This window comes from Giraffa tippelskirchi, chromosome 1 (genome assembly GCF_054371585.1).
Source record: "Giraffa tippelskirchi isolate mGirTip1 chromosome 1, T2T-mGirTip1v1.2.pri, whole genome shotgun sequence".
Classification (NCBI taxonomy): Eukaryota; Metazoa; Chordata; class Mammalia; order Artiodactyla; family Giraffidae; genus Giraffa; species Giraffa tippelskirchi.
Window position 1 is genome coordinate 145,539,814 of NC_137275.1, and position 23,427 is coordinate 145,563,240.

The 23,427-nt window shown below is 37.2% G+C and overlaps 1 protein-coding gene across 4 annotated transcripts in view; it reads right to left on the minus strand.

Moving 5' to 3' along the window:
- ADAMTSL1 (ADAMTS like 1) overlaps nucleotides 1-23,427 on the minus strand; it is a 479,878-nt gene that overhangs the window by 216,156 nt on the left and 240,295 nt on the right. For all 4 annotated transcript variants that reach the window (XM_081499058.1, XM_081499072.1, XM_081499064.1 and 1 more), the window contains 3 exons: nucleotides 22,611-22,815; nucleotides 21,112-21,259; nucleotides 18,971-19,055 (listed from right to left, as the gene is read on the minus strand). In XM_081499058.1, coding sequence (XP_081355184.1) covers nucleotides 18,971-19,055; nucleotides 21,112-21,259; nucleotides 22,611-22,815 — 438 coding nt within the window. The remainder of the gene's footprint in view (nucleotides 1-18,970; nucleotides 19,056-21,111; nucleotides 21,260-22,610; nucleotides 22,816-23,427) is intronic.

The following is a 23,427-nucleotide window of genomic DNA, read 5'->3' on the forward strand; positions in this document are numbered from 1 at the left end:
AAACAAGAGGACAGGATGAGAAGCCCCAAGCAGGAGACCGCAGGCACTGGGACGGGCCACATCCCACCTGCCGCTGGGGCCCAGGGCCGTCTCAGGACGTGCTCAGGGCTCCGCCACCCTGTCCTGTCCTGTGCTGGGCGCTTCAGTGCAGCTCATGAGCTCATCTGCCAGTCTCTGGATTGGTTTCTTCGTGAGTCTCACATGAACCCCCAGCTGGAAGATATTCCAGCCACAGACCACCTGCCTTCTCCCAGCTTTGCACCCACAGTGGTGGCTCTTCAGAGCAGGGAACTGATTTCGTCTCTCTTGATCTAAATTCCAGCCCTTGTGCCTCCTGTGAGATGTTGGCTATTCTTACAGCAGACTAATACTGATACTAAAAACTATAACAAAGTAAGCCCTTAGAGATATTTAAGGAAGTATATATTTTTTTGTTTTAGTCTGGATTTCAGATTCTGTAACTTTCTTTGCTTTTTTGCTCAATGTGCTTCCCAAGATTTATTTATATATAGAAAGAGAAAGAGGGTTTTTTTTTTTTTTTTTAAGTTTCCAAGTATGGAGCAAAGCCTTGTTCCTTACACATTCTTTGAATTAGTCTGGCCTGCGATTCTTTTTATATCTGAGAGAAAAGCCTTGCTACAAATTTAAATCCACAGGCATGTCACCGTAAACGAGGGGTTTTGCATCCATATATGTTTGTTCGACAGCCTCCAGTCCCTCCCCACCGAGCGAAGTCACATTAATGAGAACTTCCCTGAGTTTCTCTAGAATGTAGGACAATATCCAAATTCCAAAAAAAAAAAAAAAAAAGACTGTTTTCCTCCAACTAATCAACAATTGCCATATCTACAATGACCTTGAGAAGTATCCAGGGAAAAAAAGCCCTGAGGGCACCACTAACATTTTCACAAAGTTAGTACAATAATCTGGAGAAAGGACTTTGGAATAAAAATCTTTAAAAAATTTTTTTCTATGATCCTACTGCTTTTGCACTGGGAGTCATGCTGAGGAGGCATGCAAACCTGGCTCTTTAACCCTGATTTTGGCAGAAAAGGAAAGAAGTGATAAGAAGGTTATAGCATTAAGTCCCAGCAAGTGAAAATAGTTCCCATCTAGTTTAGGGAAGCTGAAATTCTAACAGGAAATTGATCCAAGTTTTTAAACTGGAAGAAGCAAAACAAAGTTGTGGCCTGAACCTGGGCTGTCTCCTGAGTAGGGAGACTGGAAGAGACTCAGAGCCACGGTGTCTGAGGCAGGCAGGGGTCCCCTGATGAAGGATTTGACACTTGCTACCTTTGAAAAGCCACCCCCGAGCGGAGGAGGAGGGTCATACACAATCTTGTCAGGAAGGTGGATGAAGGAGGAAGCATTACCCCGAATTATTCCCAAGAAATTCTCATCACAGGGTCACCTCCTTCTTTCATTTTTTAATTCCTGACTCCATCTTATGGCACCTCAAGAACGTGGTAGGGAAAATGCATCCAATAAGATTAAAATATCTTTCTCTCTTTAAATAATGCTACCTGTAGCCATCTTTTAGGAATATAAAACCAAACTCTGCAATCAAAATAATTTTAACCCTCTTATTATACATTCACATCTGTCTGTCTGAGTCCTGGGACAAAAATCATAACAAATATACAAGCACTGAATTTTACAACCCAGGTGTAGACAGAAAGGAAAATATACACCATACTATTGTATATATAAGAGAAACCCAAAAGCAAGTGGTAAGTCTTTACACTTGACAACAGTGATGAATACTGCTTCTTTAATAATGTAGTCCTGAATTTTGTTTTCAAATAAAAAAGATGACAAGATCTCAGAAAGAACAGTACCCTATTAGCTTTTCCAATCCAGTAAGGATTATTGCTCTGTTGGCTATAATAGCCCTTTTCAGTGACCATTACAAAAGACTAAGAATCAGATAGATTTTTTGGCAAAGAGCCAGATAGGGAAGATTTTAGATTCTGTGGGCTATGTGTGTGGGTCTTTGTTGTTGCAAAACTTAACTCTGTGAAAGCAGCCACAGGCAATATGAAACAAAATGAGTGTGGCTGTGTTCCAATAAAACTTTATTTATAAAAACTGGGGTGGGGAATGAAAAGGGAGATGGAAGGGTCTAAATTTGGCCTATTGGGTTGTAGTCTTCCAAGTCCTTCTATAGAACATTTAGTGGACATGTCAAGCACACTGAGATTCATCAGTTCTCTCAAAACTTATTTTAGACATCTGTCTCCATCTTTTCCCACATATATAAACTTATGAGAATGACAAGTAGCTAAACTGATTTATATTTTATCTCCTAGATTAAAAGTGAATCCCAGATGAAATCTAGAATGTAAAGGATGCACAAATGAAACCCTCAGCTCTCCCTGCCTATAACATGAATCACTTTGCTCTCTTTCCAGGACTGGGAAGATACACCAAAATCACAGAAAGTAGAAAGGGATGCCACTGCCCCATGAATTCATTGCAATGATTGAGACTTGTTTATTTTAAAGCAGCATCTAAATGAAAAAAGAATTATGTGTGTTGTGGGTATGTGTATATTTTTGACTATTTGGATACTTAGGGTTAATCTACTTTATGTCTCCCAAGTGAGAACCTTATCAAGTGTCAGACAGCCTTATTGGCATATCTCCCAACCCACTATCCTTAGGTCTTCATCAAGTTCACACCAATTAAGAACAATTTGGTCTTTAAGTGGTGCTGTCTTTCCGCTCTCAGTTTAATTTCTCTAGTGCATACACTGGATGATATAATATTCTCTCTCACTGAAGGCAGGAGATTGTATTTCAAAAGAAAAATATCTAATAGTGCAAATGGCCAAATGAATAATAACTGTTTTTCATATGAAACCTTCCCCCACATCCCTGGATCTCCCAACTCTGTATTTACTATCTTGAGCTTTCTGGCCACAAGTGGGAGGAAGAAAGGTCAGGGAGAGGGCAGTCAAATGAGCCTGGAGGTTTAACTGAAATGTTTAGAAGTTGAGCACTTCTTGCTGAGTTAGAACCTTTAAACTGTGACCTTTAAAATGGAGTCAATGTGCTTTTTAAAAATCTGCATGTTAATTGTCTTGAGGTACACATGTACAATGTATTATTGAAGTTTAATTTAGGCAACTTAACTATTCTTTTGGTTAGCTGCACTATTGCCAGAAGAATGAGAAATGGCTTGGATAAGTGAGTTCTTTAAATGGTGGGCTTGACCTTCAGAAATGATTGATATGATTTCTGCATTTAGTTTTCCCATCTCCAGGATAAAACAAACAAATTAACAGAACCTTGGCAAATAAATAATAGATGTTTCTTTGGTTTGTAAGCTTCATTGTTCATTTCACTACCAAAATGCTTATCCTTTAATTAGAGGTGTAACCACATTCCCTATTACAAAATAGATGAGTGATAATCAAATTCACTTGTAAAATCCCAAGGCAGTTTAGTTTATTAGTGGCTATTATGGAGTCAGAAGCATGGACTGAAATAATAAAAACTATCACTTTATTTATACGATGCTACAGAGAAACAATTCACTCTTAGTCTCATGTCACTGAAGGTATTGACCACTTAGCTCTAGTTTTATACACATAGTCTGATATTCAACTTTTCTCCTCTTCCTTTTCTCTCTCCTTCTTTCACGTGCGTGTTTGTTTAAAAAAAATCATTGGGATTATTCAAAATATGAGTTGCACAATATAGTAGCTCTGTAGTGTTATTTTGATGCTGTTACGAGCCTCAGCTCATTCTCTAGTTTCAAAATACAAACTGAAACTTGCAGGAAATCACATTACAGATATTAAATTTTAGTTTAGTTTTCAATCTTATAACATTTGAATTATAAGTTGATAGGGGCTGTATATTTCTTTTTATTCTTTCTTTGGTAGTTTTAGGGTGAAGGGTGAGGAGGGAATAAACTTAATAGTGTAGGAAAAAATTATAACAACTTTAAAACAGACCCTAAATATTACTGGATATTCTGTTCAGTGCATTCTTTCTGATTATTGCAAAAATTTAAAATCTCTAAGGTTTAAAATAACCGTGAGTTATTTTTACTCCTCTATAAATTGTAGAAAATTGATCATGAAAATGGTTCAGGTTCATAGAAATGAGGATTAATTTAGTGGATCTAATCTAGTGGAATGTAATTCGTTGTCCTGTAGATAGACCCATTTTGCATCTACTTGTAAATTCATTTCAACATTCTTATTTGCCTGAATATGTTTGGCTCTTTTAAATTTCCTTTGAATTGGTTGAATCTTCCTAGTTTCTTCATTAATTAATGAGGTCAATACAATCTTTGACAGATGTTTATTTTATATTTGCATGAGATTCATGATTATTCCCTTTTTAAAATTTTCTCATTTAACAGTGACCACGGAGGGATCTGGAGAAGAATATATTGGAAAAATAAAATATTGTATAAGTAATTCTATGCTAAATTAACCAGAAAATCTTTTACATAAATATGTCATTTGGGGACCAAAAAATCATTATATGTTATCGGTAAAAATGGTATTTCAACTAGTTCATCTTATTTTTAACTCAATCTTTCTCTCTTCTTTTTCTTTAGTCTTAAAAGAGTTGTTTCTTCTGATTTTGGACAATCTTTGAGACAGTAAAATCTTTAGGAAAAGGTAGAGTTACCTAAAATCTAGCTGGGCATTTGGATCCATGAACCATTTGGATCTATAAGAAAAAAATATTGCTGCTGGGTAGAAAAGAAAGTTGGAAAGGGAAAGAGAAACACATTCTTTCATTACTTGGTTATTTATTGAATGTCTCTATGAAATTAAAAGTTAATTTTTTTTTAATAAAAACCTTCAAACTAGCAAACAAATAAAATGTGGGAATGCTACAAAGGGAAGGCAATTCTTTAACTGTATCAGTTTAGGAGTTTTAGAATTATAGATAAAATCCATCATACTAAGACAGACTTAAAATGATTATTTAAAAATATAGCTAAAGCATTAAGGTATTGAGAGTATACTTATCCAAGATATGCCTCTACATTCACTTAGAGTCATACCTGAATCATTCCAAATAAATGAGAATCTAACTTATTGTGAAAATTCTTTAGTCAAGGATACTTGATCTGCATGTGGAATTATAAAAATATTTCTCAACTGCTGCTGTTAGCTTACAACTTTCTAGAACTGCAAATAATTCATGCTAGTTATGCAACGCATATTGAAGTCTCCAAGCAAAATTTTGTAAAGGTGTCCAAGATACCACTCTATAAAACATCTAATAGAATCACCTTTTTGTCATAGATTCTTCACATCCATATCATGCCTGAATTGGGAGGGTGTTCAGCAATGTAAAGTGCCTAGTAGTATAACTAAGAATAGAATGGTTCTAGAAATTAAGCTGACAAAACAAATGACAATTTTGCTGCAGTCACTAGTATGATTATTTGAAATAAAATTCAGTGACTACCCTGTCTAGTAGTGCTAACCAGTGATGCGAAGGAAGGACTCAGTTCCCTAATTCTCTAAGGCATCCTGGGAGAGCTATATTTAGTGGCATTTTCCAAGTAGTTGACATCATTTTCTCATGATAACGACTGCCCTTTTGAGTTCTTTGAGAGGCAGCTGGCCTCTGCAGGAATGCTTCAATGGCTTTCTTGCAGAAATGCTCAGTGCTGGAAGGAGGGAAAGAAAGGCTGACTGCATTAAAAATCACATTTTCCTTTCAAAGAGACTTTGTACTAGAAGGAAATGCTGTGGGAGATCAGAACTCTCTCCAAGTTCCAAGAAGCCAGAGATGACTGGACTCTTTCAAAGTCTAGGACCTCATACATCTGAGTACTCTGTTAAACTCATCTTGTGGGTCTGAGCCAGCTTTCTCTGATGTGGTTCCAGACAAGAAATTAGAAGGAGTGGGACCCTCTTGACCATCAGGATGTTATTCTGCTTTAACAAGAAGAGAAAAGCCAGGAGAAAGACAGTTGATAATAAACGTTTCAGAGTATTGGTCCCAAATTTTCTGCTATTCCTGACATATCAAGTCCTCAATTATCTTATTTCCAGTAGCATCCAAGACACCTGATTGTGCCTTTTCCTTGAATTACTTTTTCCTCAACTCACAAGGAATCAAACTTTGCTTGTTTTTGCTTTCAGGTCACTTCCTTCTCAGACTCCTTTTCTAAATCCTCCTCTCCTCAAACTCTAAATATTGCAGTGCCTGAAGGCTCAGTTTGGTGTGGTCTTCTGATGTGCTCATCAGTGATTCTTGGTTTCAAAAACCTCCAAAGTTCAGGCAATTCTATGTGTTGACTCTCCAGTCTAGACCTTTTATCTGGGCTTCATACTGAAACTTTCTTTTTTTTTTTTTTTAATTAAGATCTGGGATAGGGACCCATATTACTCTTTGAAAGGAATAAACATTAATATATTTAATATGTTTTTTAAAAATTATATAGTGTGTCTTAGGTGCCAGTCTCACTTCTAACTGCTTTACAAATAAATGTTAAAACCCAAGAATAATCTAATGAGATAAGAATTATTATCATCTCCATTTAATATGTAGATGAGGGAACAGGTATAAACCACACACCTAGAAGAGTTTCATGCTCTTAACCACTACACATTGACATCTCTCCTGATTGACATGTTCACTTGGATATTTCAAAGTTATCTCCAACTTAAAGTGTTCAAAATGGAACTCTTGATTCCCCTCCTCAGTATCTGATTCCTCCTCCAACCTTCATCACAGCAAATGATTCAACTGGGCAGCTAATTGCTCACATGAAAAATTAGGATTTACTCTTGATCCTGCATTTTCCCTAACTTCTCACTTTCAAACAATTTCCAAACTCTACTAATTCTCCCTCGAAAATATATCTGAAATCCATTTACTTCTATCTCCACTACATCTACCTCGATATAATAGCAGAAACAACCATAACAATAATAGCTAACATTCATTGATTTTTTTTTTACTGAAGGATACATGCTTTACAGAATTTTGTTGTTTTCTGTCAAACCTCAATATGAATCAGCCATAGGTATACATATATCCCCTCCCTTTTGAACCTTCCTCCCATCTCCTGCCCCATCCCACCTCTCTAGACTGATACAGAGCCCCGTTTGAGTTTCCTGAGCCATACAGCAAATTCCCGTTGGCTATCTATTTTACATATGGTAATGTAAGTTTCCATGTTACTCTTTCCATACATCTCACCCTCTCCTCCCCTCTCCCCATGTCCACAAGTCTATTCTCTATGTCTGTTTCTCCACTGCTGCCCTGTAAATAAATTCTTCAGTACCATTTTCCTAGATTCTGTATATATGCGTTGGGATACGATGTTTATCTTTCTCTTTCTGACTCCCTTCACTCTGTATAATAGGTTCTAGGTTCATCCACCTCATCAGAACTGACTCAAATGTGTTCCATTTATGGCTGAGTAATATTCCATTGTGTATAGGGGTATATAATGGATATATTTTATCCATTTATCTGTTGATGGACATTTAGGATGCTTCCATGTTCTAGCTATTGTAAATAGTGCTGCAATGAACAATGGGATATATGTGTTTTTTTCAATTTTGGTTTCCTCAGGGTATATGCCTAGGGGTAGGATTGCTGGGTCATATGGTGGTTTTATTCCTAGTTTTTTAAGGAATCTCCATACTGTCTTCCATAGTAGCTATATCAATGTACATTCCCACCAACAGTGCAAGAGCATTCCCTTTTCTCCACAACCTCTCCAGCATTATTGTTTGCAGACTTTTGATGATGACCATTCTGATTGTGGTTTTGATTTGCATTTCTCTAATAATGAGCAATGTTGAGCATCTTTTCATGTGTTTGTTAGCCATCTGTATGTCTTCTTTGGAGAAATGTCTGTTTAAGTCTTTTTCTCATTTTTTGATTGGGTTGTTTGTTTTTCTGGCATTGAGTTGTATGAGCTGCTTGTATATTTTGGAAATTAATCTTTTGTCAGTATTCTAACAATGAAAAATCAGAAAGAGAAATTAAGGAATCAATCCCATTCACCACTGCAACAAAAAGAATTAAATATCTAGGAATAAACTTACCTAAGGAGACAAAAGAACTATACACAGAAAATTATAAGTCACTAATGCAAGAAATCAAAGACAACATAAACAGATGGAGAGATAGTCCATGTTCCTGGGTAGGAAGAATCAATATTGTGAAAATGACTATACTACCAAATGTAATCTACAGTTTCAACATGATCCCTATCAAATTACCAATGGCATTCTTCATAGAACTAGAACAAAAAATTTCACAATTCATATGGAAACACGAAAGACCCCAAAAGCCAAAGCAGTCTTGAGAAAGAAGAATGGAGCTGGAGGAATCTAGCTTCCTGACTTCAGGCTATACTACAAAGCTACACTCATCAAGACATTATGGTACTGGCACAAAAACAGAAATATAGACCAATGGTAAAAGATAGAAAGCCCAGAAATAAACCCATGCACCTATGGGTACCTTATTTTTGACAAAGGAGGCAAGAATATACAATAGGGCAAAGACAGCCTCTTCAATAATTGGTGCTGGGAAAACTGGACAACTACATGTGAAAGAATGAAATTAGAACACTTCCTAACACCATACACAAAGATAAACTCAAAATGGATTACAGACCTAAATATAAGACCAGAAACTATAAAACTCTTAGAGGAAAACATAGGCAGAACACTTGATGACATAAATCAAAGCCAGATACTCTATGACCCACCTCCTAGAGTAATGGAAATAAAAACAAAGTAAACAAGTGGGACCTGATTAAACTTAAAAGCTTTTGCATAGCAAAGGAAATACAAGCAAGGTGAAAAGACAACCCTCAGAATGGGAGAAAGTAATAGCAAATCAAACAACTGACAAAGGATTAATCTCAAAAATATACAAGCAGCTCCCAAGCATTTCTATGCATTAACTTGTTATAACATTGTTAGGAGATGGGTACTGTCAGAAACATTGTTAAATGGGCAAACAAGATTACTGGCTTTCTTTCAATGAAAAGTCTAGCAGACTTACAGGGGCTGTCAAATTCTAAGGAAGTTGGTCTGTTTTGCAACTATACAGAGATGCAAGGTTCCTTGTAGAGGGCTTGTAATGATGGAGATGTTTTTTGTTCAAAGTGATGGACATTATTTTTATGTTCATGTCAATGGACATAATTTTGCCTGATAGAAAATAAAAACTTTTCTAAATCGAGTTCACATCGAACTTGTTTTATCATTTTATTGGTTTCTTTATAATTCATGAGTCAAACAAAAATTTGACATGTGCTCATTTTATATTTATTAACAGAAATCATGATTTTAACTTTCTAAAGATTGTATTTTAACAATGTTATTTTCATCGCCACTTCTAGGATAATAAAATTGACACACAGATATTCCCAAGGTCATACTGCTAAATAAATGGCAGAGTCAAGATTTAAACCATGGCTATTTACTATAGAATCCATGCTCTTTACCAACTCACTGTCCTGGCTCTCACGCTGCCACGTAAGCCAGATCACTGAAGCTAACATCTGCTCTCTCCTGAACTTCCACAATAGCCACTGGTCTGTTTTCTTTCTCTGTTAGCCCTTACTAACTCATTCTTCATGCTGTAGCCAGGAGGTTCTTAAAATGTAAAGCTTTTGATTGTTCCTGTTATATTCAGAATGAAAGCTAAATTCCTTACCATGGTTACATTATGCCATTATCCACCTTCAATTCCTACTGTTCTCCCCTCATCACTGGCTTCCAGACATACTAGCCTTCCTTCACTTGCTTAAACATGTGTAGTTCTTTCCTGACTCAAAGTTTTGAAATGTGGGGGTCACTCCCTGGATGAATCTCCTATTCCTCTCAGTTTAGAATAACTTCCATTCATCCTACAGGTCTCAGCTGAAATGTCCCTTCTCAAAGAAGACATCCTTGACCTTGGACCTATTGAAAGCCTCATCAGACTCTCCGAGAGCACTTCTTCATTCATTTTCTTATAATAGTGATCAGTTTTTGATAATCAAGTGTGGGAATATTTATGGAATAACTCTCTTCATAAGACCAAACCTCCGTGAAAATAGAACTTCACATAATAGGTGCTCAATAAATACATTTTAAAAAAAATGCGTGTGTGAATGGATAAATAGGAGGCTAAGGATTGATGTTATGAGTGATTTGATATTGGGTTTATTCTTGGCCCCAGAGATTGAAACCAAGCTAGATAAAAAGGTAACAGCCTAAAACCTTTCCAGGCATTGGCATGGAAAATCCAAAAACCTTTTGCTGTTTTAGAAGTTTCTTATGGTCTTTCGAGAAGTGAATGTGCCCAGATTTAGTGGCTATCATAGGCTGATTTATTTATATTCTTAGAGCTGCCCTTGGGCAGTATGGGGAGGCCTCAATTCATCTTGATGAGATTTGGGTTATCATGCAGCTTGAAGTAAGTTTAAATTCTGTGTCTATCATATTTCAGTTAAATCTCAATTAAAATGCTGTTTTATAGAATAAAAGGATTTGGGGGCAGTTTTGAACCAGAGGCTGCCTTCAGTAATTTATACATGATGCTGATCTAACACTGGTTACTTTATAACCAGCCACCCATCAGTGAAGACTCTGGAGCATTCTGGAAGTGTTCCTAGGTTAGAGAAGCCCCCTCTTTAAAACTCATTACACACAGAGACTTGGGAAAAAGAGAATATAGACCTCTAACTGTTTGTTTCATATACAAATGGAGCCAAATCATTCTTCCCAAATGAAAAATAAGGCTAGGACACTTGTTTCAGACCATCTTTCTCTCCACTGCTTTTCTGACCTATGTGAACAGAACATGATTTAAAAGTTTGGTTTTCCTTGAGGCTAGTCTGATGATTTAGCCTCAGGTCCCAGCGACTAAAATGCCATCAGAGCATACAATGCTATTAGTGCATTTGGAGTTCTTAGCCTAATAACAGAATGTAGATTTTAATGTACATTCTTTTCCCTGAATTTGATAAAAATATAAACTACTGTAAACTCAGAATACTTATCATGAACCACTTCTTCTTCACACAGAGCAGAATTAGTTTATCTTGCAATTTTGTAAAGGTTTCTTCCCCTTAATTCAACAAGTTTGGCAAAGCTTTCCAATGAAAAGTTCAGTTCATTAAAACTGACCTTAATGGACTTAACATATATTGGTGCTGACAGGGTCCATACTTTATTTTGGCACACGAGGATCCCATTAATTTGTCTTTGCCACTCTCTAGGGCTCAGCTGAGTAACAGTTCAGATTTAGCTCTGAAAGTAGCTACAGAATAAGCATTAAGTGGAGACAGTAGGAGGGGCTGACACATTTAGAACTTATTGGTTTGCAAGAAAGGCTTTTCTAGTGACTACATAAAAATGTCTCTGTCTGCTCTCTTGAATTAGTTATTGATTTTTCTGTCTCAGTGGATGTTGGGAGCAAGCTTGGGAAATCAACTGTATGTAACTCAGAGCTGAGAGAGGATGAGCACTTTCCAAACTTTCCTTATCTTTGCCATTTGTTACAGATTTCTTTTTGTTCAAATAAAGGTAACTAACCCTTGTCCTTTAGGATAAATTTCTGGCTAAATTCAAAGTGAGATGCCTAAAGTGAGTCTTGAAAGAGTCTCAGAAATATAGAGGGGATGCAGAGAGGTGGTGTTAGCTAAGAGCCATGAGCTGAAATTGGGGGGTATTTGTGGTCACTTGTGGTTGTCACACATGCTATATGATGTAACATGTATGAAGCAGAGTACCACCTCTCTCAATTTCTCCATTTGTAAATGAACGATTATGAAACATGCTTGCTCTCAATATTCTCAAGAAAGATGAATGATGCTGGAAAAGGTGCAACTATAGCCACAGTTAATACCTAAAAGGAGTTTCCTGCATATCAGGCACTTTACACATAACTTAATCCTCTCAATATCTTTATGATATAGATACCATTATGTTCATTTCTCAAATGAGGAAATTAAAGCCTGTGGGGTTAAGTGACTTGTCAGGGTCCCCTGTTACTATTGGGGGGAACCCATGATTCACATTCAAGGAGTCTGTCCCTGGAGCCCACACTGCCCACCACTGGGCATGCTGCTGCCATGCTTGTGTGTGCTGTCACTTCAGTCGTGTCCAACTCTTTGTGACCCTATGGACTCTAGCGCGTCAGGCTCCTCCGTCCAAGGGATTCTCCAGGCAAGAATGCTGGAGAATACTGGAGTTGGTTACCTTGCTCTGTGAGCAATAGTTAAAGTGCTTTTTACTTTGACTCCAGCAGGGCTGTTTTCTTGTTTGAGCAACACAAATACAGAGACTCACCCTTCTCACCAACTCACATAGTTGGCAGCCTGATACATCTGAAAAAACTTCAAATTTCAGGAAATTATCTGGGATTTTGGTAGCATATTTTTCAACACCTAACACAGATTAATGAGGTACATTTTCTTATATAAAATATCCAATCATTTGCTATATAAAAAGATAAAATAATCTTTCCTCAAGTGCTAGATTTAGAGTCAAAGTCAGATACACAGAAATTTTAATCATCGGCCAATCCCCACATTTATGCCCCCACAACACCTTTGGTTTCTATCACAGTCTTCTTTCTCTCATTTCTTGTATTTGTGCATTTTTTACCATGTATTAGCTTAACTCCTGATACTGGAGCTCAGAGGAACACAGAGTAGTAGACAGAGTTCAGGAATTCAATAAAAAATTCTCCTACACTTCTTGTGAAATCACTAACACTATTGTGCTGTGCATACCCAAACCCCAAATGTCATTTCTTCCAAATAGCTGACTTGTTTGTTCAATATGTGGATGACTGGCCAATACTCAACACTTTGGTCACAATCTTATCATGCCTGTGGTAAGCACACACTCAAGGTTTCTTGAGGGCAAGGACTATTGGATTTCTTTTTACAAAACCTGCACTTGGCATAAAATCTGGCCCAGAGCAGGTGACTTAAGAATGAATTCAATTTCTTTCATTGGGAGATGTGAACAATTAGGAGGTCCAGTATTATCTAAAATACATGATCACCCAAAGAATTTATATTAAGCATTCTGCAGAGGATATAAGGGAGGAGAGCAATCTGGGTAGACCAGGAGCCCGGAAAAGAAGGAGCTGGAAGGGAGAGAAGTCATGATGGTTATGGGCATCAGGGCTCATTCATTCTGGCCAGTATGAGGCTTTCTCATACTTTGCAGGTGCCGAATCAAAATTAAATGCTGTTGTGCTGTTTTTATTGTCTAATTCTAATGTCATGTTCTGCTTCAACATCCTTTCTGAGGATTTAATGATCAGCAAACATTGTTTACAATTCTTAACCTTAGGTGACTCTTGATTCATAAGAGATATATGTTTCTCCCTTAAGATATTTCTTTTTATGTTCTATGGTCCGAGATTCACAAAGAGAATGTACTTGAGGCATTTTACATTAAGGATATGAACAACAACACTATCTGGTTCCATTACCAATTTTTGATTCCCTAAATATTCTTTGGGGGAAAATATAAAAACATGTGTCACCCAATTAACATTTCTAACCACTTTAAAAAAAATATGAATTCACATTCTTAACCACCGAGTTAAGCCATCCACATTCTCAGACAACTTACTGGATATAAATATGGACTAATGTAAACATACTCTTAAATATTATATATTTAAATACTATTTTCAATAAGGTAAACAAGCCATTTAATGACTACAGGATCACCATGGTGACTCTTATTGGCTTTTCTTTCTGTATTTAATTCCTTGTGGGTTCTGTTCACACAGATGCATGACAGGAATTCCTCTTTGCCTCTTACTGAACAGCCCCATCACTAAGCTGATGCCATCTGGCATCCAGATATTACCGCTGCCTTCTGCCTGCTCTCTTTCCTTCTTCCTTTTTAAAATGGCTCACACCAAGGTTATTTATGGCAATATATTTAAGGTTTGAATATTGTGTTGCAGCCAAAAAATGTTTTCCAAACCATGCAGTCAAGCTGTTCAATGAAAATCTAATAAGATAAGTCAGGACTTTTTTTAAGTGCAAGATCAAGGCACAGAGGACCACCCAATTGTACCTTTGAAGAAAAACACTGGTAAGGGTCTCCACCTGTGTGCCAGGATGTGCCAGGGTTAGATGGAGGGATGGCTGGTTAAAATGGTGATGTTGGTCAAGGGATATCTAAGGGAACCAACTGCCTGCCTCCTGTCACTTGTTCTGAGCCATCCAAGCAGAATTCCTGGTGACTGAAATCAATCTGGGGGGATACCTGGCTCCCTAGATGCCCAATTAGTTCCACCTTCTTCTTCCTGGGATGACTGGATTCAGAAAGCAGAAAATCTAAAAAGTGAAAGTCAAAGCATCAAGAGCTGCCAGGCCATACCATTTTCTTAAGCCTTGGGGGTTCCCAGGTGGTGCAGTAGTAAAGAACCCTCCTGCCAATGCAGGAGCCTCAAGAGATGCAGGCTTGATCCTTGGGTTTGGAACATCCCGTGGAGGAGGAAATGGCAACCCACTCTAGTATTCTTGCCTAGAGAATTCCATGGACAGAGGAGCCTGGCAGGCTATATAGTCCATGGGATCACAAAGAGTTGGACATGACTGAGCACACACGTACTTAAGCCTTAAGCCTTAAGCCCTCTCTTAACAGATTATACCCTCTAGGGTACTGAGTGGCTTATTAGTGGCTTGAAGAAGTTAAGAAAATGAAAACTTCCCTTCCTATTTCAAGTCAAATTAGTGTTTTTAAGAAGGCCAGCTGATTAACTACAACAGCAGCAGAGAGCTGTCTTGATAGACCCTAGAAGTCACCAGTGTTTCATTTTTGCTCAAGAAATTAAGCTGTCAAAGTGGCTGTGTTGTGTATGTGGGTTGAGGTGGTCGTGCTGTTTATGCACACATCCCAACAAAGACTAAAAGGAGGGTATAAAAGCAGGAGATTGGGAATCAAGTCAAGTGATTTCTTTAGCTTCTACCTAATTAATGAACACAGTTGTACGACCAGTTGTAGTTCTGATTCCTCACCAAACACAAGTAAAATTTTGATGGTTAAAAAAATACTAGAAAGCTTTTTCCACATATTTGTTTGTGGAAACAATCACCTGGCATTTCAAGGATGTGTCTTAAACCTGATAATACTCTCATCAACTGAAAGCAAATGCAAAAACACATAATTTAAATAAAAGCAGAAGAGAATTCCCTAAGTTTCTCTCCCATTTTCGCCTTTCCAGTGCTAGAATGACACTGCTATTATCCTCAGAAAAATGCAACTCTCCCAGAATCTTACTTTTTGCAGAAGTCTATCTTAAATCATATTTTTTTCCTGCATTAATTAGGCAGCAAGGATTTCTATGGATTTCTCAGCTGACATCCTCAGAAGCAAGTTCACTTTATTGTATTAATTTATAAGGTTTTCTGTGCTTAATCAGTTTCACTAGCTAAAGTGCCCCCCACCCCATCTCTTAGTTTCAGTTTGGGGTTGGATCTTGTTCATGTTGTCCTGCTCAATCAAGAGAAACAAACATACGCTGCTTAAAGATTTTTGAGGCTGGTTGTCAGGGAAATCTGATAAATACCTATGTGTGGATTAAGGCAAATTATGGCCACCAGAGAAAAATCAATTTAGAGAGCAATATTTCTACATGTGGGTTAGGAAATCATTTTCTTCAGAACAAGAAAATAGACTCAAGGCAATATTCCTACCTTCATACTATATGAATCAAATACATTGTAAATAAACCAGTCTGTTGCTGCAGAAAAAAACATCTAAATGCATTTCTAAATGAAGCTGTAGCTTCATAAGACAAATCTTACCACAGTAAGTATGTATTGGGTTGGCCAAAAAGTTTGCTCAGATTGTTCCATAACATGATATGGGAAAACCTGAATGAACTTTTCGGTTAGCCCAATACATTACCATCATGTGACCCACTACTGATATTTATTTCAGTTATTCTATGAAACTGATAATTGTATTTGTATCTTCTGCAGGGCATTTTAGTTTAGTGGAACAACAATGCTGGTATATACTTCTATCAAGATTTAGTTATTTTTTTGGCAGTTCAGTTTTCAGTCTTTACTATAGGTTTTTTCTAAACATGTCTTAGAGTGGTTGCTTTCCAACATGTTTTTGGCTACAGTGCTAACCAATTTTTTTTTTTTCTATTTTGGGGTTACCAAAAGAATCTATTATTCAATAATGGTATCTCCATCTACTAAAGATTTAAAGTTACAGATTTTCTTCTAGTATTCAATGAGACAGGCTAGTGATAATATTTTCCATTTTACACAAGGGGAAATAAATGATATTTGCTGTTCTACTACAGAACTCTGAATGTTAACTGGAGCCAAAGCAGGAGATAATAGTCCTGGACCACTATTCCCGCTTCTCTTCTCTGATGAATTCAGAAGTGACAACCGCAACTTCTAAACATTACTGTTTAATTTAAGCAGTGTGTGTCTCTTCTGTGGGGAGAAGAAAGACTTACTGACAGTATATCATTTTTTCATTATAGTATGGAGAATAATTATAGGTTGCTCCATACATTTAGAAACTAGTCTATGTGGCATAAAAAAGAATTAAGACCATGCAAAATTATGTTTTTAAATTTCAAAATCAATTAAAAAAAGAATGTGACACATAGGACCTTTCTAGGGTTCAGTGCATTAAACATGTAAAGTGTATTAAAATGTGAAAATCATATACCTTTCATTACAGCATTCTACAGCTGTCATTTATTTCATTTTGGTATAAAAGTAATTATTGTTCTGAGCATAATATTAATAGTACACATTTCCTTTACCCAGCACTAGCACTCTAATTACAATCTACTTCAATTCAGATTAATCATGCCAAGATGGCAATTCCATTACACCAAGAGTAAAATTTAATAATCTAATATATGGCTATAGTTTCAATGGTTAAAATTATGTGTTTAACTACTTTAGGGATTTGTTAGGATTAAAGTTAAGCATAATGCATCTTAATCAGAAGTTTAGTGGAAAACACTCATTACAAAATATGGATATATAATGTTGTGGTCTATGTAATGCTTTTGCAGAAGCATTAAAGCTTAGTTACAGCTTTCATTTGAGAAGTATCTAGTAATGGGAAATGTGTCTAATTATTGGTATAAGATGTTTTGATCTAATTTAAACTTTGCTATATTATTTAACATTGGTCATAATGCAATATTACATACAGAGTTATGCTTTAGACCACATGACAGAATATAATGTACAGGAGAGCAGAGTTTATTTAGGTAAAATAAAACCTAACTGGCTTTAAATGTATATTAACCTAAGAATACGTATAAGGAGTAAGTAGCTCCAATTATACGGCATCTTTCTGTCTCAAATAGGACCTTAGTGGATTCAAGAGTTAATATCCCTCTAAAATGAACTGCTTCCTTCCTCTCTAGGAACAAGAAGGCCTGTCAAGCCAGGTACTGGCAGGAGAGAAACAAAAAGTTTTAAGCCTTTATATTGTCACATAAAAGTTGCACTGTAATATTTAACCACTGACTTTCCTCCAAAGTTCTGTAGTGGTTAGCTGATTTTTCTTAAAGCCTTTCCTCAAAGAAGTAGAAAAAAAAAATGCTGCAGCAACTTTGTAACACAGAAATAACCTATGTTTTGCTTCTTATCTTTTAAGAAATGTGTTTGCTCATATATAAACCATTTTTCTGTGAAACAAGTGACTAAGTATCATTTCTTTACAAATGAACTTTGGTCATTGTACCAATTTGTATTTTGGATTTCTTTTTCAATCTCTTGATGTTTAGGGTGTGATTCAGAACACAATTTGTATTCTGGCAAACAATATGAGATTTTGATTCAAACAGGATGACTCAGAGGAGATTCTAAATTGCTTTTAAACATACAGATTACAATGTTAATTTATGTACTTAGTAAAATTTGTAAACCCTACTAAATGCGGAGAGCCAACTCTTTGGAAAAGACCCTGTTGCTGGGAAAGATTGAAGGCAAGAAGAGAAGCAGGTGACAGAGGATGAGATGGTTGGATGGCATCATTCACTTAATGGACATGAGTTTGAGCAAACTCAGGGAGACAGTGAAGGATAGGGAAGCCTTGCATGCTGAAGTCCATGGGGTTTCAGAGTCAGACATGACTTAGCAACTGAACAACAGCAACTATATTTGGAAACCATTTTGTATCCTGAATGCTATACTGTGAGCTCTTGGACGCTCACATAACATGTCTTACGTATTAATGCATAGTACTGAGTCTAGTGCTTGTATTAAATAAACTAGATAATCATCAATTGGAGAAATCGCTTTGGACATAGGTGAAATTCATCAATAAAGTGCTTTCCCAAATTTTTAAAAATGATGCAGCAGAGAGGCCTATCAGTGTATTCTAGTAGAATCAGTATGCAGTTATTGATCAATCAATCTGTCTCTATTCCTTATTTTCTCTAGTGAAGCATCTAATGGTCTTACAGATTTCACAGCCTTGATCAAACTGAGCAGTTGTGTGACCATAAGCAAGTGGCCCAGAGACCTGGTATCCATCTACTACCGATCCAGCAAGATAGGGGAAAGAAAAGCTAATAAGTTTCCTTTGCTTTCAAATATATTTCACTTACCCTTTCATTTTTGTGAGTGGTTATACTGCAAAGCTGGGAGATAAGGAGTGTAAAAAGCTGCCTAGGCTTTCACAGCAAATCTATGCTACATCATCAGATGCAGCCTGGACATTTTTACCTTCAGCCTCTTGGCAAGAGAAAAGAGAAGTTCAGATTTTGGAGAAGAGGGTAGGCACTACATTTTCATTTTCATAACTCAAAAGATTTAGAGAGAAGTCATGTTTTGAGAAATGCTTTGATAAATCTCCAATCTGACAGCCCCAAAGCCTCACTCCACCCTTGATAAGAGGAGTACACTTAGTTCAGAACCTATGAAAGCCTGGGTGAGATACCTGTTTCTTTAAACCAATCAGCCTCCAAACCCAAACAACTCATGGTTGAACACTTACGAGGGCTCTTCTGACACAGCGGCTCCTTCTTCGAATTCTTGGGCTTGTTTGTACCATGGCAGCTTGGCCTCTACCGGAAGTTTTTCTGAGAATTCAGTGCATAGAGACAAAAATGAAGAGGTTAGAACCAATTTAGGATTTCAAGGAAATGCTATTTTCTCCTCCCCAGTTCTCAATTTTGTACTACCTAAAAATTAGGATGTTGGTAACTGTAAATAATAGGTTTTCAGGTTAATTTCTGTGTATGAGTGCCCTTTATTATGTTGAAGAGTGAAATCTTTTTATTATGAGAGTTATAACTCTAGGAGTTTAATACATATGTAAGGAATCATCAAAGTATCTTTTCACTATTTCCTCTTGAAAAGATAGAGCACTATTTACCTTCTAAAACAAAATACAGTGGATTATATTGTGATATTTTCATAAATTATAACTTGTTTTTCTTGTGCTTTTTGGCTAAGTGTGATCTATGCCATACTGTACAAAACAAACAAAACCGCCACTCTGAAATTCTCAAAATGTTGTGTTAGACACCTGACTCATGCAATATCCACCAGAGGTTCACTGACAATTGGAATGTGAGGCACTTGGGGTCCACAAACCATAATTTGGCTTGCTTCACATATTTATCTAGCTTTGGTCAAACAATTCAAAATAAGCTTCCTAACAACTTCCTGGAAAAAAAAAAGAAACAACTGTGGAGGAGAAAAAGAAAGAGGGAGGTTATAACCGCTCCTACATAAGTAACTGCCAAGATTTGCACTCTGACATATTTATTAGGGTCATTTATAGGCATATTTGCCTTTATAGTATGATCCAGTGAAGCTCTATCACCATCTTATAACATATAATTATAAAGATGAAAGAAATATGTCTATATATGCATACACCATAGAATTATATGGCATTTTAATGATGTTTAGAGAGCCAGACTCACTACCTAGTTGTGAAAATACAGACTTTACTCCTGACAGTTACCCACAAACTGCTTTTCTTTCTCTGAAGTGGCTGGGTAAAGTCGAACAAATAAAAAATGCATTATTTTAAGCTGGGGCATCATTTTTTATCCTCTATGTGCAACAACCATTTAGAAAACAAAGCCAGGGAGAAATGTAAAACTGCCCAAGCCAAAAGGATTTGCTAACATTTTGAACCCAGCAAAATGGTTCCAAATATACATACATAGTTTTATAACTAGCCCACCTCTCCAAGATAAAGAAACTCAGTCAATGAAGGTGTCTATGACCGCTTGAACCATCCCTGTTTTTCAACAATGAGCATTCAGCTTAGCATGAATAGTAGGCTTGTAATATTTTACTGTCTTTTTGAATTGACTCTGCCAGCCATGTCAGTGGCCACTAATCTTCCTATATTTGAGGAAGCTAATGATACTCAAGAGCTGAAGATAATATTCATGGAAAACTTACAATAGGCAAGGCAATGGGTTGTAGACATCGATAGATTTATTCCGATTTTCCTTTCAAATTATGACTCTGGAATCCAGTTTCATGTTAATTTTTAATTTTAAAGCTTTCACTATAAAAAGCAACAACTTTTTGTTGTTGTTTTATTAGCTTGAAGTATAGGTATATTTCATGCTTAACAAAGCCGACAGTTTGGATTCACTGCTTTTTTTTTAAACTGAGGTGTAGTTAATTTACAATGTCGTATCAGTTTCGAGTATATAGCAAGGTAATTCAATGATATACATACATATATATGTATATATATACACACATTTATTGATTAATTGATTTAAGCCCTCTCCCTTTTTTACATGATGAATCTTACTGCCTTGTTTTTAATAGCAAGCAATGTGAATAGTAAATCACACATATATTTCTATCATACTTGATAATATGTCACTTCAAGTAGATCTGATTTTTTTTTTCAGCAGCAGTCTTCCATTAATTTTCTGATTCAGAACAGAATTGCATCAATACATAGTGCCTAAAAACAATTTGCAAGCAAAACTATTGGAAAGACTTTTACAAATAGTTAAGTCCATTTAGTAGAGTCTAAGTTACAAAGAATAGTTATAAAGAACACTTGGGATATTTAAAAATACTCCAAGGAATTGAAAACAGCAGTGAATATACACAACCATGACAAGATTGGTTACAGAGCCCCTGTCAAGTTACCTTTGGGTTTATAGCAGGGAGTGGGTATGATGCATTCCTCTTTTATGTGGGGCTTGGTTTTGGGGCTACAGCCTCCAGTGTGCATTTCCCGATGGTCGATGCAGAGGACCACACGGTACCTGAGGCCCTGGCCACACGTCACTGTGCACTGGAAGGAGAATGCAAGAAAGGAGACTCAGAGGCAAAGCCTTGTTTACAGTTCCTCATTTCCCACCTGAGACTCTTTAAAGGGCTACTTTTACAGAAGGACTCCTGGTGGCTTTATATCACTTCTTACTGGTCATGGGATCTTTGTTCTGTTTGGCTATTTTGGGGTGAAGGCGGCTGAACAATAAATCATTTGCAATTTCTTCACTTTGGATTAGTCCGTCAGCCGTTCTTAAGCACACACTGTGTGCAAAGTCCCAAACCAAGCAGCAAAGAGAAGGAGAAAAGAAATTATAGAGTGAGCCTGATTTTGATTACCAAGACTGCATGTTAATTGTATTCAGTCACTTTGCTAATGATTGTTAGGTCCAAAGTATGAAAAATGCCAGCTCCCATGTGGGCATTAAATTTTTTTAACTTCCATCATAGCTAATTTATATTGCAGCATGGCTGATCCAAATGATAACAGTGGCATGGAAAAAATGATGAACTAATTCAAGGGCCAGATGTAGACAGCACTTTCAGTGGTTCCACATGCCTGGGAGCAAGTCTAGATAGAAGGAGACATCACAGTTCTAATCTGCAGCCACAAAGCCACAAGGCCATGTGAGTAACCTGTGGCCATCTCTGTGGCTGAGGACACATCTTTCCATCTCACCTTTCCTTCTCCTTTGCCACTTCACACCTTTCGGCACTAGAATCCAGGAGCAACCCCCCCCCCACCCCCAGCTAGTGTTTTATGTTTAAGCCGCTGCAGTGTCTTTCCTAATGTCTAGACTATTTTCGTTTTAGTTAATCCTGCTTCACCTCCATTCTAATTACATTGCTATTTTCATCTTTTTTTCCCAATGAATAATAGACATAATTTTCATCTTAATCCACTGAAGACACTTTTTTGGACACAGAAAAAGTATAAGAAACGAAAAATGAAATCAAACCTTTGGTCTGCTGTGCTAAACCATCAGAACAGCTTACACAGCTTCAGGCTCATTCAGCCTCAGCTACTCACTCATGGCAGACACTTGTCTCCCCTTGTTACTTAAGAGAACATTATGGGGAGTGATAGTGGCTTCTTGAAGTCACTTGAAGAAAAAGATGAGTGTGTATATGCATGCATACTAAATATACGTATACATACATATATATATATATATATATTTTTTTTTTCCTACTAATTTACTTTTGGCTGTGCGTGATTTGGGGTAAGCCTACTCCAGGGTCTACACAGGTAGGCATCTAGACCCCTCAGATGGAGAAGTAGGGAGCCAGACAGAGTGGCTGGTGGGGTGATGATGTGGAGAGGGAAGAATGGACTTACTGTCCTAATGAACAAAGAAAGAAGGCACAGTTACCGGAGACCACTCCTGTGCCAGCCATTTAGGGCAGTCAAAAATGTTGCAGGGCTGCACGGTGGGCATCTTAGGGGTGTACATGCATTTCCACTCTTCCGCTGAGCTGACATGCCCCTGGATGTCCTCCTCCACACAGGAAACTGCCCGGCTCTGGATGCCCCCCCCACATGAGGAGGAGCACGCGGTCCACGGGGTGGCCTCCCACCTACAGAAGCAAGGGGAGTCATCAGGGCAGACCCTCACACTGCCCACCTCCTCCGTGAGCTTTCCCACCACTCCCTTCCCACTGCGCATCAGGGCAATTGGGTTCTGAGAGGCTGAGCTCCAGAGAACCGAAAGCCAGCGACTGCCGAAAGTCTGCTGAGTCAGAGAGGATTCGGTGCTGGCAAAAAGTGCTCTGTCAACCTTGAAGCTCTACACAAATGTAAGAAATTACTCTGAGAACTGTCTACAAGACTATCTGTGGGGTCTATCACCTACTCAAAAGAGGGCTGTTCAGTACTTTTTCTTATAGTTTCAATATATATTCTCTCTGTATGTGTATTTGTGTGGGTGTATGTGTATATATGTATAATATTTATATTATTTTATATTTTATAAATATATATATTTGCATCTATCCAACATCTATGTATCTAAATATCTATCTTAAGACTAAAATTGCTTAATCAATTAACTCTAATAATTTGTACCTGGGCTAATACTTCTCACTTTCAGTGCAATACTTCATTACTTAGCTTCTGGATACTTTTACATGAGGAGCTCATGAAAGATCAAGGTAAACTAACACCCTTTCTCCCTTGCTTCTACGGTCATC